Raw genomic sequence first — 16165 nt, forward strand, 5'->3', positions numbered from 1 at the left:
AGGCAAAGTCGATCTCAGCAGAATTTGAACTCAGAACTTAAAAGCAAATTAAGTGCTGCTAAGCATTTTGCCAGGCATGCTAATGATTCTGCCAGCTAGCCACCTTAATAATAATAAAAATAATAATAATAATAATCCTTTCTACTATAGGCACAAGGCCTGAAATTTGTGGGGAGGGGTAAGTCGACCACATCAACCCCAGTGTTTCTACTGGTACTTAATTTATTGACCCCGAAAGAATGAAAGGCAAAGTCAACCTCAACGGAGTTTGAACTCAGAATGTATTGATGGGCGAAATGCCACTAAGAATTTTGCCTGCCATGCTAACAATTCTGCCAACTTGCCACTTTAATAATAATAATAATCTTTTTTTTTTTTTTTTTGTAGGCACAAGGCCTGAAATTTGGTGGGAGGGAGCTAGTCAACTGCATCAACCCCAGTACTCAACAGGGTACTTATTTTATTGACCCTGAAAGCAAGAAAGATAAAGTCAACTTTTGGCAGAATTTGGACTCAATATAAAGAACTAATAATAATTTCTCCTATTTGCTACAAGGCATAGATGAGGGGGGGGGGGGTTCATTCACTCATTAATAATAACAACAACAAGTGTCAAAATACTTCTTAAATTATATAATAAATAAGAAGACCAATATTATCCACGAAAATTATTTTCTGATAATAGTCTGTGAAAGAAATATAAACTTAGTTTGAATTAAAACAAAACAAAAAAGAAGAAAAAGAAAAAGAAAGAAATAATGAACAAAAACATTCTTCTCCCCACCCCAGACTAGACAAAAAAAAAAAATCAACACATCTAGTGATGAGTATAAATGAAAAAGGATTCTCAGACACACATGCACACACAATCAATCAACAGGACTGAACAATGTGATGTCTCTGACAAGTAGCACAACAAATTTTTTAAAATCAATGGAAAACATTCATTTATCTATTTTATTTTGCATTTATGCTTTCTAGAAAGCACAAATCAAAATTTATTTTTCAAGTAACCCAAGCTAATGTAATCTTGTCCTCTAAAATGACTGAAAAGTTTAAAATCATTAAAAAAAAAAAAATTTTTTTTAAATGATTTAAAATGTTTTTATTTATTTTTCTCTTTTTTGTTTTGTTTTAGTATATCTTTTTTTTTTGTTGTTGTTTTCTTATTTCAGAATCAATAACTACACACAGTTTTACTACAGCAATAAATCCAAAATCGATTAATACTATAAATATACATGATAAAATCTTTTTTTTTTCTTCGTGGTATTTTTGTTTGTTTATTAGAAACAATATAGCAGAGTAAAAATTGTTAATTCTCAAATCTATAAATTTACAAATTTTTTAAAAGTATACTGAAAGGATAGGTAAGATTAATAAAGCAATTTCTTATGCTGATATAACACCTAAAAGTTATTGAAAAAAAAAAACTTTTATTAAATGTGAACATCAAGAATTTTTCCCAAGAGAATTAGCAATGAATGAAAAGGGATTTATAGCTCTAAATTGAAGTCTGGGGGTCATGGACTCAATTTATCAACATCTACATCTGTAGTGGTAGTGGTGGTGGTAGTATCAATTATTATTATATGATCAATAATTATATAGACAGATAGAGTTGTGAGTGGCATAGAATCTTAAGTACTAAGCACACACTGAGTCAGTCTGATATACAATTTCACTTTTAACTTTCACTGCAAATGCCATTAAAAGCGAAAATACGACCAAAGTAAAGATCTGCTTCCACCCATTGAAATATACATGTGACATTAAGAATTGTCAAAAGAAATTGAGAATTATACACTTTCCCACTTGGAACAATGTCAGTTTTCTACTCCATCTCTTTGATGGAGTAGAAAAATTGACATGATGGAGTACCACCCTTTTAAAATCAACTTCTGTATATTGATGGCATTTATTTCTCGAATACGGACCATTTAAGTAAAATATGAACGACACAAAATCTATTTCCATTCCACCTTACTCACCACCCAATGTGTGGGTGACCTTACGAATTATCAAAGAAATCAATAATGATTTGTTTTCACCTGGAACAGAGTCAATTTTTTATAACACCTTCAACCACAAAATGGTGGGTACCATTTGTTAAAAAATCACTTCTTCTATAATACTTGTATTTATCTAAAGAAATCAGCTGCATGAAACTGGATAAGGTTTTAGTTTCATTATTTACTGCTATCTAAGGTGGCAAGTTGGCAGAATCATTAGCATACCAAACAGCATTTCTTCTGGCTTTTTACATTCTGAGGTCTAATCCTCACCTTGGTTCACTTTGCCTTTTATCCTTTCATGATCAATAAAATATGTATCAGTTGAGCATTGGATCAATGTAATCACCTTCTTGGAGTTGTTGAACTTATGCCCAAATTTGAAACAATTATTATTATTATTGAAAGAGTGCATGCCTAGTGGTTAGGGTGCTGATCTAGCTATTGTGATTTCAATTCCTAGACCAGGTGGTGCATTGTGTTTTTAAGCAAAACACTTCAACTCACATTGCTCTCCAATCACTTTGACACCTGACACATGATACACCATGTGCCTGTTCAGATAATGTCAATTTGATGGAGAGAGTGAGCTAATGTGTGGCACAAACATTTGATCACTAGAAAACAAACTATTTGTGCAGGTCGTTTGGCAAAAGCTGAATGTTCATATGTCATCTTCAATGGGAGAACCCATTATTATTATTATTAAGGTGGCAAGCTGACAGAATCCTTAGCACACCAGGCGAAATGCTTAGCGGTATTTTGCCCATCACCACATTCTGATTTCAAATTCTGCCAAGGTCAACTTTGCCTTTCATGGTCGATAAATTAAGTACACTGGGAGTCGATAATATCAACTAGTCCACTGCCCACAAATTTCAGGCCTTGTGCCTCCAGTAGAAAGGATTATCATTATTATTATTATTATCATTAAGGTGGCAATCTGGCATACCGAGCATACTGAGCAAAATGCTTAGCTGCATTTCTTCTGGCTGTCTATGTTATGTGTTCAAATCCTGCCAAGGTCAACTCTGCCTCTCACCCTTTCAAGAAATGATAAAATAAGGCACAAGTACTAGCGTTTTTGTTATCAACCAGCCCCCACTCAATCCCCACCCACTCCCCTTGAAACTGCTGGCCTTGTGGCATAATTGGAAATAATCATTTACATCCATAATCAATACCAGTAACTTTTGGCAGAGCAGGGCTTCTTTAGATGAATCCAAGACATTATGAGAGCCAATTTCATTAAGACTGGAATGACAAAGGGCAAAGCCTGACCTCGGCAGAATTTGACATTAAAAAAGCATGGTGAAGTGCCAAATTATCATGTAATAAGGTGTAATGATTTCCTTATGAAGGCCCAAAAGCACAGATCTACAGGGAGGAAGCAAAACTGATGATTGGATTAATGGTGCCATTCAAAAGAATTGGTTCCAAGACAAGATCAAAGCTTGCCAGAGCTTACCTCATGCTGTATGGCACAAATGAATGAAAGAAGAAGAGGGAAGAAAAAGAAGAAAAAAAATATAGAAAACAAAAAAGAAAAAGATGAAGAACAACAACAAGGTGATGATGATTTCTATTTTTAGAACTAAAAACTTGAATTTCAGATAATGGAGAAATAAGCTGCAGTGAACTTCATGTCTTCGTCAATAGCAGGAACAAAACAAAGTAAATAGTTCTAACTTGAGAATTGAAGCTGCCATTCATTGCACAGACATAAATCTAAAGCTAGAATTATTTTAACAATACACACATTCTCCCCTACCTTACATTTAGATTAAAGGATTGACTACAAGGAAAACATCTTATGGCATATTAGAAGATGTATTTCTAAGTAGTGTGACTGGTATAAGGAAGAAGAAACAAGCTCAAATTACACACGAATAATTATAAATACACGATGTTAGCACATTTTATTATGTGATTAAGGCTGAACCACCTAGTGTCAGTAAAAGAAGGAACTGGAGTGGTGCCATATCAAACAAAACAAGCACATCAAACTCCATCTCAGTATTGGATAATACTGCGAAAGTTTTGATGCCAAATTTTGTCTGAGTTCCCTAAAATAAAAACAAAAATCTTATGAACTGAAGATGGTTTGAAATAAAATTGTAGGAAAAAATGTACAGGGTTATGTACTTACTTCTTGATTAGCATTAGATAATTCTTCTTCTAATACTGCAACTCGTTCCAAAGATACCCGTAGTCGTTCCCGGACCTAAAACGAAATGCAAAATTCAACATGTAAAAGAGATTCATACAAGTATATAAATTTATGCTATTGTAGCAATTAACATAAAAATGTCCTGAAAAAAATTTTTTTTAAAAAGGGAGTAACTTAACTTTTGAGTAAAGCAATACAGCAAAAAACACAACTAGTATCACTTGAACCAACACAGATTGTAATGACACTATAAGTTTTAGAAGTTAGACCAAATAGAGGTTAGCCATAAATGATAATGATATATGAAATTTAAAGAGATAGATTTAGGGGTCATTTAGCTTAATGGTCAGAGCACTCAGCCTGTATGGGATTTGACACTCCATAGCCATCTGCTGGCAAGTCTGTTTCAAGATGGTGCCCTAGCATGGCCACAATATCAAATGACTGAAACAAGTAAACAAAAAAAAAAAACACACACACACACGATCATGATAGTATAAAATTCTTTTAAACAACTCATTTCACCAAATGTGATTCATGGAACATCAAATAATTTTCCAAAGTTCTTTTAGTGTGGAACCAACTTCCCTTATCAGTAGCATTTATGAACTGATCAAATGTGTAGCAAAGATAATATGCTTTAAATGTTGCAGTAACACCTGGGTCCATTGTTTGCAAAAGAGAAGTTCTATTGGGCAGCATAAATGCTAATCTAACTTTTGAATGGTGGTGCTATAGAGATTGCGAAGAAATGGCATTATTTTTGATTAGTAACACATGGATATGAATGCTTCTTTTTATTTTGATATTTCTTTCATTTCATATATAAAGTAATGCAAAAACAAATCTATCTCCAAAAATGCATTAGTAACCCAAGCATTTTTTGCTCTCCATATGAATGGAAACACAGCCTTACGAAACCTTTCAGTGCTCTTGGATTTTCAACACAATGACTGGCTCTTAGCCACTAGTTACATTACTTCTAAACAATAACAGATAGCGAGCTGGCAGAAACGTTAGCACGCCAGGCAAAAGGCTTAGCAGTATTTCATCTGCCGTTACGTTCTGAGTTCAAAGGTTAACTTTGCCTTTCATTCTTTCAGGGTTGATAAATTAAGTACCAGCTATGCACTGGGGTCGATGTAATCGACTTAATCCGTTTGTCTGTCCTTGTTTAGGCGTAGGAGTGGCTGTGTGGTAAGTAGCTTGCTTACCAACCACATAGTTCTGGGTTCAGTCCTACTGCGTGGCACCTTGGGCAAGTATCTTTTACTATAGCCTCGGGCCAACCAAAACCCCCTGTGAGTGGATTTGATAGACGGAAACTGAAAGAAGCCCATCATATATATATATGTGTGTGTGTGTGTGTGTGTGTGTGTGTGTGTGTGCGTGTTTGTGTGCATATGTTTGTGTCTGTGTTTGTCCCCCAACATTGCTTGACAACCGATGCAGGTGTATTTATGTCCCCGTAACTTAGCAGTTTGGCAAAAGAGACCAATAGAATAAGTACTAGGCTTACAAAGAATAAGTCCTAGGGGTCGATTTGCTCGACTAAAGGCGGTACTCCAGTATGGCCACAGTCAAATGACTGAAACAAGTAAAAGAGTAAAAGAGATATTTAAATATTTTAAAACCTGAAAAGCAGTATCAATGACTTTTCTTTTCGCAATCTGAACTGTTGCTGGCATGTGCTTCCAAACAAGTGAATTTCAACTACAGTAACAATTTGTAAGAATATTAACAAGAAATAACAGACACCATTCACTAACTAATGCAAACAAAATTTCCAAGATAAATCGTAAACAGTGTTCTTGTAGTTTTCTTGTTCATTTATAATTTCATATTTAGTTTCTCAAGTTGTTCTTCATATTATCAACAGCATTTGTCATTGTGCAATTCTTTTGTTTTGAAATACTGGAATGATGAATTCACTGAGAACTTCTCAGACGAAATTGTAATGTTGAGATTGCAGACACAATGTGCAAACCTGATATCAACATGTAAGCTAACTGAATGGCTTAATGAAACAAACATTTAGGTGGATATTATCAATGTGCATTACAGTAATTAAACATTTAAACTAATCCTTATCAAAGTTGAGCATTTATTTTCCACAATTTTTAAATTTACACTTTACAATTTATGAAAATTTACAGTAGAACATTAAGGAAGGTGCGGCTATATACAACAAGTCAACAGACAAATCATTGTATTATGAATTCATGTATTTCTAAATGAGTGTCTTTATTTGGTCTCGCAACACTAAAGCTATTTAAAATGAGATTATTAATGCATATTCCTATAGATACTGAACCTTATCACTGAAAGCTCAATATTTAACCATAAAACCTCTCTTGTACAGTCCAGAAACCCAACAAATGAGAACTGATAGCTTTCTCATGTGTGCACACGCATGCATGCGCACATGCACGCACATACACTAAATCATTACATGGACACGTTGACAAGACATAGCAAGGGCGGATGGGGAAAAAAAAGGAAAGCAAGAAAATGCCAGGGAGAGCTGTCACTTTTTCCCTGGTGTTTGTCAGTATCCCTGTCACTTTTCCCTTGATGTCTGTCAGTGTCCACACTGAGGTTTAATCTGTATAAATGTATTCTTTGACAACTATAACTTAATCACGAACTACATGTAGGCGTGGGGAGATATATATATATATATATATACATACACACACACACACACACAATGCATGTACTCACACTTAAATAGATACAAAGCTAAATGCACAGTTAGTTAACCATACAGACACACATGGGAAGGCATCTGATACAAAACATGTAAAGGCTATGACCAAATACAAGACACAGAATGTTAATGATAAAAGGTGCTTCTTTTTTCTTTCCATCTACGATTCAGATGAAGAATAGTGGAGGAGGGGGAGAGTGAAAAGGGGAAGCAGAAGCCTTATTATGATTCACTGGATTACATATCAAGATTTTAACAATGTGTAGATTTAAACTTACTAAAAAGCACTGAAGTTTTGGTAGAAATTTCAAATCATATATGCATGTGTGTGTGTGTGAAAGAGAGGGGGGAATAGAATTGATTACAGCACAGTTTGAGGTAAATTAAAAATTAGATATCCTTAACTGCATAATTCACAGAACAAGTTGCCAAAATATGATTTGAAAGGTCTCCCCAGGTGATAATATGAAGATAGATATGGCCTGGGTCAATACCAGATGAAACCTAAGGTATACGGATGTGTGTATGTGTGTGCGTGATTGTATGTATATACATATGTCTAGCTATGAGAAGGCATTACATTTCTTGGAAACAAATGAGGTTTGGTGACAGGAAGAGCAAATGGCTGTAGAAATTCTACAACCATGGAAAAGTGGACATTAAATGATGAGGATATATATATATGGTGGTGCTCCAGCATGGCCACAGTCAAATGACCAAAATAAATAAAAGAATATATATATATTAATATTACTGTTCTTTCTTATGAAATATATAGAACTACTTAAGAAGTGCTAGGGTGGAACCCGAGACAAAAGATAAGAATTAAGATATGAACTGGAATTAGGCAATCAACTTTTTATACATACTCATACAGTTATAAATTCAACTTAAAATGTGTGTATATATATATATATATTAATACATATTGAGATATATGAATAAGTCTAAAACAATATATATAAAAATAAAACCCATGTGGGATATATATGGAAAGAAGTGTGAGAAAAAGAACTGATAAATATTTTTCATACTAAAATTAAGAGTGGTTAAGAGTTTCAATTAAAAGATCCATAATCATCATCATTTAACATCCGCTTTCCATGCTGGCATGGGTTGGATGGCCTGACTGAGGACTGACAAGCTAGAAGGCTGTACCAGGCTCCAATCTGATCTGGCAATGTTTCTACAGCTGGATGCCCTTCCTATCACCAATCACTCTGAAAGTGTAGTTGGTGCTTTTTATGTACCACTGGCACAGGAGCCAGTCAGGCGGCACTAGAAATGACCACGCATAGGATTCAGTGTGTTTTTTTTTTTTAAATATATAAATGGTATATAAGGTATATAATACAATTCGAGCAAGTCCACTTTCTATGGCAGTTTCCAGAGTTTGTGTCTGATGTGGCATCATGTACACTAAGAAAGCTAATCGCTGTATTGACCATCTGAATCGTAAGTTAGGTAACTTCAGACTCCAAGAAATGAAAATCCTGCATATGGAAGACATTTCTGTAGCCAAATGCCCTTCCTACTACTGACTCTCACCTGTCTTCCAGTAAGGTAATATCTTTCCATGAGCAGACACGTTTACATGGAAGACTGGAAATGCAGGACACCACTTGTATGACAGTGACACTCATTTACAACTATCACACAATGTCAAGGCAAAGAGACAGTAGCACATACACACACACACACAGAGCCATACATACACACAAATATACACACATCTACACATGCACATTTACACATACACACATGATGGGTTTCTTTCAGCTTTTGCCTACCAAATCCACCGACAAAGCCTAAGTCAACCCAGTACTATAGAAGACACTTGCCCAAGGTACAACACAGTGGGACTGAACCCAAGATCACATGGTTGGGAAGCAAGATTCTTAACCACACATAACCCCTGAACCTATATCTGCATAAGTATATAACTCGACATAGCATGAGCATAGAAAACGGATGTTAAATTATGATAACCATACACACACACACACATTCTTTATGCATAAACCTCTATGGCTTATTGACGTTTAAAATTCTCTTTACTTTTTTGTTTTCCATTTGACTGTTCCCAGCCAAATATATTCAGGTAAATATCATTTCCCTGAAACCACTGTTGAAATTAGATTTCTTTGTTGAATAAATATTTCAATATCTTCTGTTAATAGAATAAAAATCAGTTCTGAAACTGTAGGGCATTTAGTTAGGTTATTCAGTATCTAAATAATACGATATGACAGATTAAATATTAGATGGGATTTATTTTGTTTAGGCAATTAATTGGAAGGGAATAAAGACAGGACAAAAAGATTTACTTGAATAAATAAAGATTGAGAATTATTTAAGGATAATTCAATGCAGATTGCATTTCAAGCTGGTGAAGTAAAATGCATATGACAACTATATCATAGGTGAAGGGGAATCGAGTATAAGACACACTGGTTAGTAAACAGTGTGTATGTGTGTGTGTGTGTGTGTGTGTGTGAGTGAGAGAGAGAGAGAGAGGGGGTTTATATAATTTTTATATTTCTGAAAATATAAGATTTGGATAAGATTTGGTATTATAATAATCTTTCCTATGACAGGCACAAGGGGCTTAGTCAATTATACTAAAGCCAGATGAAATGCTATCCAGCATTTTGTCCAGTGTGCTAGCAATTCTGTCAACTTGCCACCACGATGATGATTCTTTCTACTATAGGCACAAGGCCTGACATTTTAGGGAGGAACTAGTTGATTATACTGACTCCAGCATGTAAGTGGTGCTTATTTCATCAACCCCCAAAAGGATGAAAGGCAAAGTTGACTTTGGCAGAATTTGAGCTTAGAACATAAATCCAACAAACAAAATGCTACTAAGCTTTTTGTCCAGCATGCTAACAATACTGCCAGCTTGCCATTTTAATAATAATAGTAATAATAGTTTCAGATTCTGGCACAAGACAAACAACTTCAGGGAAGGGCACAAGTCAATTAGATTGACCCTACTGCTCAACAGGTACATATTTTATTGACCCCGAAAGGATGAACGGCAAAGTAAACCTTTGCAGAATTTGAACTCTGAACGTAAAACCAGTTGTAATGTCACTAAGCATCTTGTCCAACATATTAATGGTCCTGGAGGAGGCAGAGGAGAAGAAGAAGAAGAAGAAAGCAAGATGAGGGGGATGAGGTGGATGAAGGGGAGGATGTGGCTGAGGGTACGAGGAGGGGGAGGACGGGCTGGACTAGGAGGAGGAACAGCAGCAACTGAATGAGATGAATGATAGCAAAACTGACCTTTTGTATTAAAATGCTTCAAAACTATGATGTTTGTTTTATAGGTTTTGTAATGCTACACAGAGGAAACAAGGAAATTTGGCAGAAAGGCAACAACATCTAGGAAGAAGTTAATTATGGTTAAACTGTCAAAAAGCCAATACAGGTAAGCAATTTGTTTCAACATTAAGACGTCCAAATGAACTTGTAGAAAAGAACATTTTGGATAATTAAGTAAAATTTAAAGAAACAGGCATGGCTGAGTGGAATAGAGTTTGCTTCTCAACCACATAGTCTATGGTTCAGTACCCCTGCACTGCACCTAGTGCAAATGTCTTCTATGGTCCCAGGCTAGACAAAGCTTTGTAAGTGGATTTGGTAGGTGGAAACTGAAAGAATCCCAACATGTGTGTGTACACATGTTACTATTTCCTTGCCTTGACTTCATGTGGTAGTTGTAAAATGACTAATTGCCATGGACGTAGTGTCCTTCATTTCCAATTTTCCACTGGCATGGAAATAAGCGAAGATTAGTGGTAGGAAGGGCATTTGTCTGTAAAAATTTGGCCTCAAAAAATTCCATCCAACCCATGCAAGCATGGAAAAATTGGTTGTTACATGATAATGATGATAGCAAAACATGTAAACTCCGAAAATGTCTCAAAAGAATCGTATCATGTTCTTACTAATTCAAACATGCTTTTTTTTCTTTTTGTACCTTTTTTCTTTCTAAATTACATGATTTAATTACGCATCAATTTGTAATAAAATTTGTAAGTGCCTATAAGCAAATTTCTCTAATTGAGGATGATTAGGGAGTAAATTTAAATATTTAATTACTATTCGACAAAGCGAGGCAAAGGGGAATGAGTGCATAAATCAACAGCTCAGAATGCAGATTGTATATTTATCACCTGACTCGATCTGGTTAGAAGGCTTTTATCAATTTCTGTTGCAATGCTATAGTATTTCAAATCCGTTTAACTGACAGTAAAACAATAGCATGTAGAAAATGCAACCATAAACTAATGCATTCAGAGAGACCTTAAAGGGTCCAAAGTTTATCTTAGAAGAGTGCTTTTCTGAATCTACATAGTAATTTCTGACTCAGGTACGGGGACAATTTTCAAAGGAGAAAGAATATAGGCATGGCTGTCATCATCATCATCATCATCGTTTAACGTCTGCCTGCCATGCTGATATGGGTTGGATGGTTTATCAGGAGCCAGCCAGGCAGGAGTCTGCACTGACCTTCTGTGTCTGTTTTTGGCAGGGTTAATCTTGTAGTTTTGGGTTCAGTCCCACTGTGTGTTACTTTCTACTATGACCCCAGGTTGACCAGTGTCTTGTGAGTAAATTTGACAGGTGGAAACTATGTGGAAGCCTATCATATATGTATGTGTGTGTGGCACTTTCTACTATAGTCCTAGATCGACCAATGTCTTGTGAGTAAATATGGTAGATGGAAACTATGTAGAAGCCTGTTATATATGTATGTGCGTGTATGTCTTTGTATGCTTCCATCTCCCTGCTTGACAACTGATGTTGCTTTGCTTTCATCCCCATAACTTAGCAGTTTGGCAAAAGATAGCATTAGAGTAAGAGCCAGTCTTTAAAAAAAAAAAAAACAGAAATAGTATCAGAATCTGTTTGACTAAAACCCTTCAAGGTGGTGCCCCAGCATGGCCACAGTCTAGTGACTGAAACAAGTGTAAGATAGAAGGTGGTGTATTGTATAATACTGATAATTATTTTATTACAACCCAAAGACAAGAACGAAAAAGGAAACCCAACAAAATGAACTCGGACCCTAAAGGGGGAAAAAAACATGGTGTTCTCAGTCAATTTACTGCCTTTAATTAAAATTCATTTTATAAAAAATATAAAGCATTATATAAAGAAAGAAAAACACATTTAATTAACCTAATTAAAATTATTTGAATTTACAGACAAATCTATTTGATTCCACTGCACAGATTTTTGTCTCCAAGCAGAATTTGGCAGACAAAATCTTTGCAGAAAACCTGTCCCCCGCCCCCACCCCCGCCATCACTTCCGCTCTCTCTCTCTCTCTCTCTCTCTCTCTCTCTGTTTATTTCATAACCCTTTACTTCCCATAGCTTAGCATTTCAACAAATGTACATCGATAAAACAAGTAGCAGGCAAAATGAGTTCAGGGCTCAACATCATCAAGTGAAGCATTGAAGGTAGCCCCTCCGCCAGCATTGGTGCAGTTTACAATGGAGGAAAAAATTCCTGCTTATGTCAAAAGGCACAAAAATACCATTATCATTTTAGTGGTATCCCCTCTTGGACTCCTAGATACATTTCTGATTCCTTAACCTTCCCCAGTAAGAGATACTGAAAAGAGATGATGCTGAGCTGATTAGAAAGGCATAGCTTTCTAACAGTGAATGCTAGTGACTAACTTGCTCTTGCACTGTGAGAACAAATACAGTAGTAGCAATGCAAAGCAGTTCAAGCTAGTTCAAATATGCTTATGACGATTGTTGCCAGCTTCAAGTTCCTTTAATAGCTGGACGTTGTTCCTATCACCAACCACTCTGCAGCATGGACAAGTTGCATTGCTTTGCTTGTGTGTCTAGAGTGTCTGCCCAACCACACTATCGGATTACATCTTCTTCACGTGAAACCTGGTATTAATTTACAATAATGATTTCTCTCCAAGAATATTTGTTATAAAATCACCTGTTGACTGATTATTTTACAACAATGTCGAGAAAAACATGGAAACAAGTAATTGATATTAATGTTTTTGTTAGTTTGGCCTTTGAGTAACAAAGGGAAAGAGAGAAGGAAAATAAACCATTCAGTTTGTGAAAGACTTTACAAAATTGTATTGTTAGAATGACAAGTGACAAAAGCATTATGAAGTAATATTCCAGTGTATGATGCCAAAGCAAGTAATTTTCTACAATGGATCTGTACATGTCACACCGTCTGCACTCTACTAGTTTCAGCTACTTAACTGTGGTCATGCTAGAGCACCACCTTAACTGGTTTTAATCAAATACATTAAACACAAACTACAGTACTCAATCTGGTACTCCTCATCCTTTCATTGTTTTAACACCCACTTTTCCATCCTTGCATGAGTCAGACGGATGTTGTTGAGGTGGATTTTCTATGGCCAGACGCCCTTCCATTCAGTAGCCTTTAACTACTTCTAAGTAAGGTAGTATTGCTACATGACAAAACATAACTTCACGGAAGATTGGAAATGGAGGACACTGCTTGTATAAGAGTGGCACTTGTTTACACCTATTGTGCAAAGTCAAGCAAAGAGACCAGTAAAACCTCTTACTGAGGAAGGTTAAGGAATCAGAAATGCATCAAGGAGTCTAAGAGGGGATACCTATTTCTTTACTACCCACAAAACTTCTATCAGTTTCTGTCTACCTAATCCATTCACAAGGATTTGGTCATCCCAAGGATATAGTAGGAGACATTTGCCCAAGGTGCCATGCAGTGGGACTGAACCCAAGACCATATGGTTGGGAAGGAAACTTCTTACTACGCATCTATACCTGCACCTATTTATGTATCTTATGGAATAATGAAGTCCACTTATTTAGTTAAGTCTCACATCTCTTTATAGACCTTTATAGACTAAAAACAAAGCATTTATACTATCTTACTCCATTACACACACTTGTAAGCTGTAAAATGCACTAAGACATACGCAACACTAATGTTGCTCAGTTTTTTCTATTGCTATGAGTAAAACAACACAGGCTGTAGTAACAAATTGAACCATGCCAACATGGATGAATGGATATAAAATGATGATACAACTGTCTTCCATACAGTATCCACTTAGCAAATTTTACTTGGAAGATACCATTATAGAAGATAACATAATGGAAGATACCTTGTTCAATATACTGCCTGCTGAGATCAAATGCTGTATCAAGTGATTGTGGAACACTCTCTAACCACACAACCATGTCTACTTAGTTATTCAGTATTCCATCCAATATTTTTAATGTTTATAGAAGCAAGAATAAAATTACAACTCCTACACTACCTTTTACTTCCTTCTATTCTTAACAATCCTGCAAAACCAGGTACGCTGAGGGCGTTTACCCCATATCATATATCAAAGGTTTGTTGCTCTTTGGAAAACATCAAAAGAAAAGGAAGAGTTGCTTCACCTCACATCAGGAAGAAAGGGCCTTAATTGCACTGTACAAGATAATTTGGTAAAGCTCCAGGTTCCACCTACCACTAATTGAGAGAATGGGAAATGTTCTGACAGGGTACTCCATCGCAACATGTACTGGCAAAACTCCAAGACTATGTCAGATCTCTTGCATTCTTTCTTAAGATTAACAACTTAGTTACTGCCAATCACATTCACACACCCCATGTCAATGAGATCATTCAAACAACTCTGTTATTTTAATCACAGAATCTCCTACCCGTGTGCCAGCTTAACTCCTGATAGATAACCTCCTGCACATCCTCTGTGAATGGGAACTTTTGCAACCAAGGATCCTCTTCAACAGTAACAAAATATAAACAACATACACCCACACACACATGTACATTGCTCCCAAAGAAAAAGTTGAGTAACTTTAGGTCTGTTCAATCAGAGCCGAGTTGGAGATTGACAATATAAGATAGCCAGTCAAATGGCTACGGTATGCGTGACTCACAGAACTACTCTGCCAGACAATACTTATGAGATGCAGTGTAAAAATATGTTGATGAAATATAAAGCCTCATTGCTTTCACCAAGATGAAAAAGCAGATAATTCATTCATTCATCTCAATGCATTTGATATTAACAATATTAATCAAGAAATAAAAGCTTAAAATTTTTTTTAATGTGTTTAATATTAGTACTAGTTAAATACTATAGTAGGTATAACTAGCTACTTTACCAATTCCACTAAATTAAAGGTCCTGTGCTTACATTAGAGACCAGTTATACTCTAATAAAAGATTGGTTCATTACCTCTCTTTCACCAGGAACAAAAAAAAAAAACCAGCCAAATGCTGCAACTAAATTTTAGGTTTCATGTATGAAAATATACTTTAGCACAGCTTGGGACACAGTTCCAACATTTTTATATTTTTAGAAAGAATTTTGGTATTTATTTAAAATCTTTAAGGTTTTAAGCATCAACAAGAAAAACGTCATATATTACAAAATTCCACTATACTAATTTAGATTGAATAGATAAATGTAAATCTCTGGAATGGGTGGGTAGGAACTAAAATAAAACAACATGCTTTAGTTTTAGAGATTGACACATATTACTACTACTACTACTGTTTCACAGAGAGTATGCAAATGAAATTCAAAGTATTTTATCAAATATCTTTCTCACAGCTGACTTTTTTTTTTTTTCAGAGTAAAGCAAAAAAAAAAAAATGTTTAGGAAAAGAACTATGAATGCACTGAAATTGAAAGATCAAAGTAAGGTGAAGCTTCTTCCTCTAAAAATCCATTAATAATGATGTGGAGTAGTTAAAATATTTTGAAATACAAATATTAAATGTTATACTATTATTTATATAATAGCCCATCTGTGGAATATCATTGAATGGTAAAAGACATTAGACTTATCCAAAGAGGTTTTGTTTTTTTTAACCTCATAGAAAATAAGAAAATCTAGAAAGACACCTTTGAAAAAAAAAACCAAAAAACATCTTTGAAAATAAAATACTATTATCAAAAGTGTAAAGATAACTAAATAAAACAGTTGATGCTATCTATTAATATTAAAGCTTAATATTTTATAACAAATGAAAAGAATGCTACAAATATATTTGCATTTAAAGTCATTTTCCAGAAACTATGAATATATTAAATTTGCTGATAAATATTTTTAGCACCTAGGTGTATTATAAAACATGTGCAGAAATAAGATAAATTTTGAAGAAGCAGTCTCTGTAGACTGCAAGTAGAAGCAGAGCACATGTATTGATAAGATGTTAAATCTACAGCTTATGGATAGTAAACACACAACCAGC

The 16165-nt window shown here is 35.1% G+C and overlaps 1 protein-coding gene across 10 annotated transcripts in view; it reads right to left on the minus strand.

The window, feature by feature from the left end:
• The window catches only part of LOC115214180 (liprin-alpha-1), a 368483-nt gene that overhangs the window by 186314 nt on the left and 166004 nt on the right, over nt 1–16165 (minus strand). For 8 of the 10 annotated variants that reach the window (XR_003881885.2, XM_029783276.2, XM_029783272.2 and 5 more), the window contains exon 4: nt 4162–4236. Coding sequence is in view for 7 of the 10 variants with exons in the window: in XM_029783276.2 (XP_029639136.1) it covers nt 4162–4236 (75 nt within the window). In the remaining 3 variants the exon portion in view is untranslated. Of the gene's footprint in view, nt 1–4161; nt 4237–11413; nt 11417–12347; nt 12353–16165 lie in introns of those variants that run through there. The other 2 variants (XM_036504585.1, XM_036504584.1) reach the window with 1 other exon arrangement.

Source organism: Octopus sinensis, linkage group LG7, assembly GCF_006345805.1.
Source record: "Octopus sinensis linkage group LG7, ASM634580v1, whole genome shotgun sequence".
In the NCBI taxonomy this organism is placed as follows: Eukaryota; Metazoa; Mollusca; class Cephalopoda; order Octopoda; family Octopodidae; genus Octopus; species Octopus sinensis.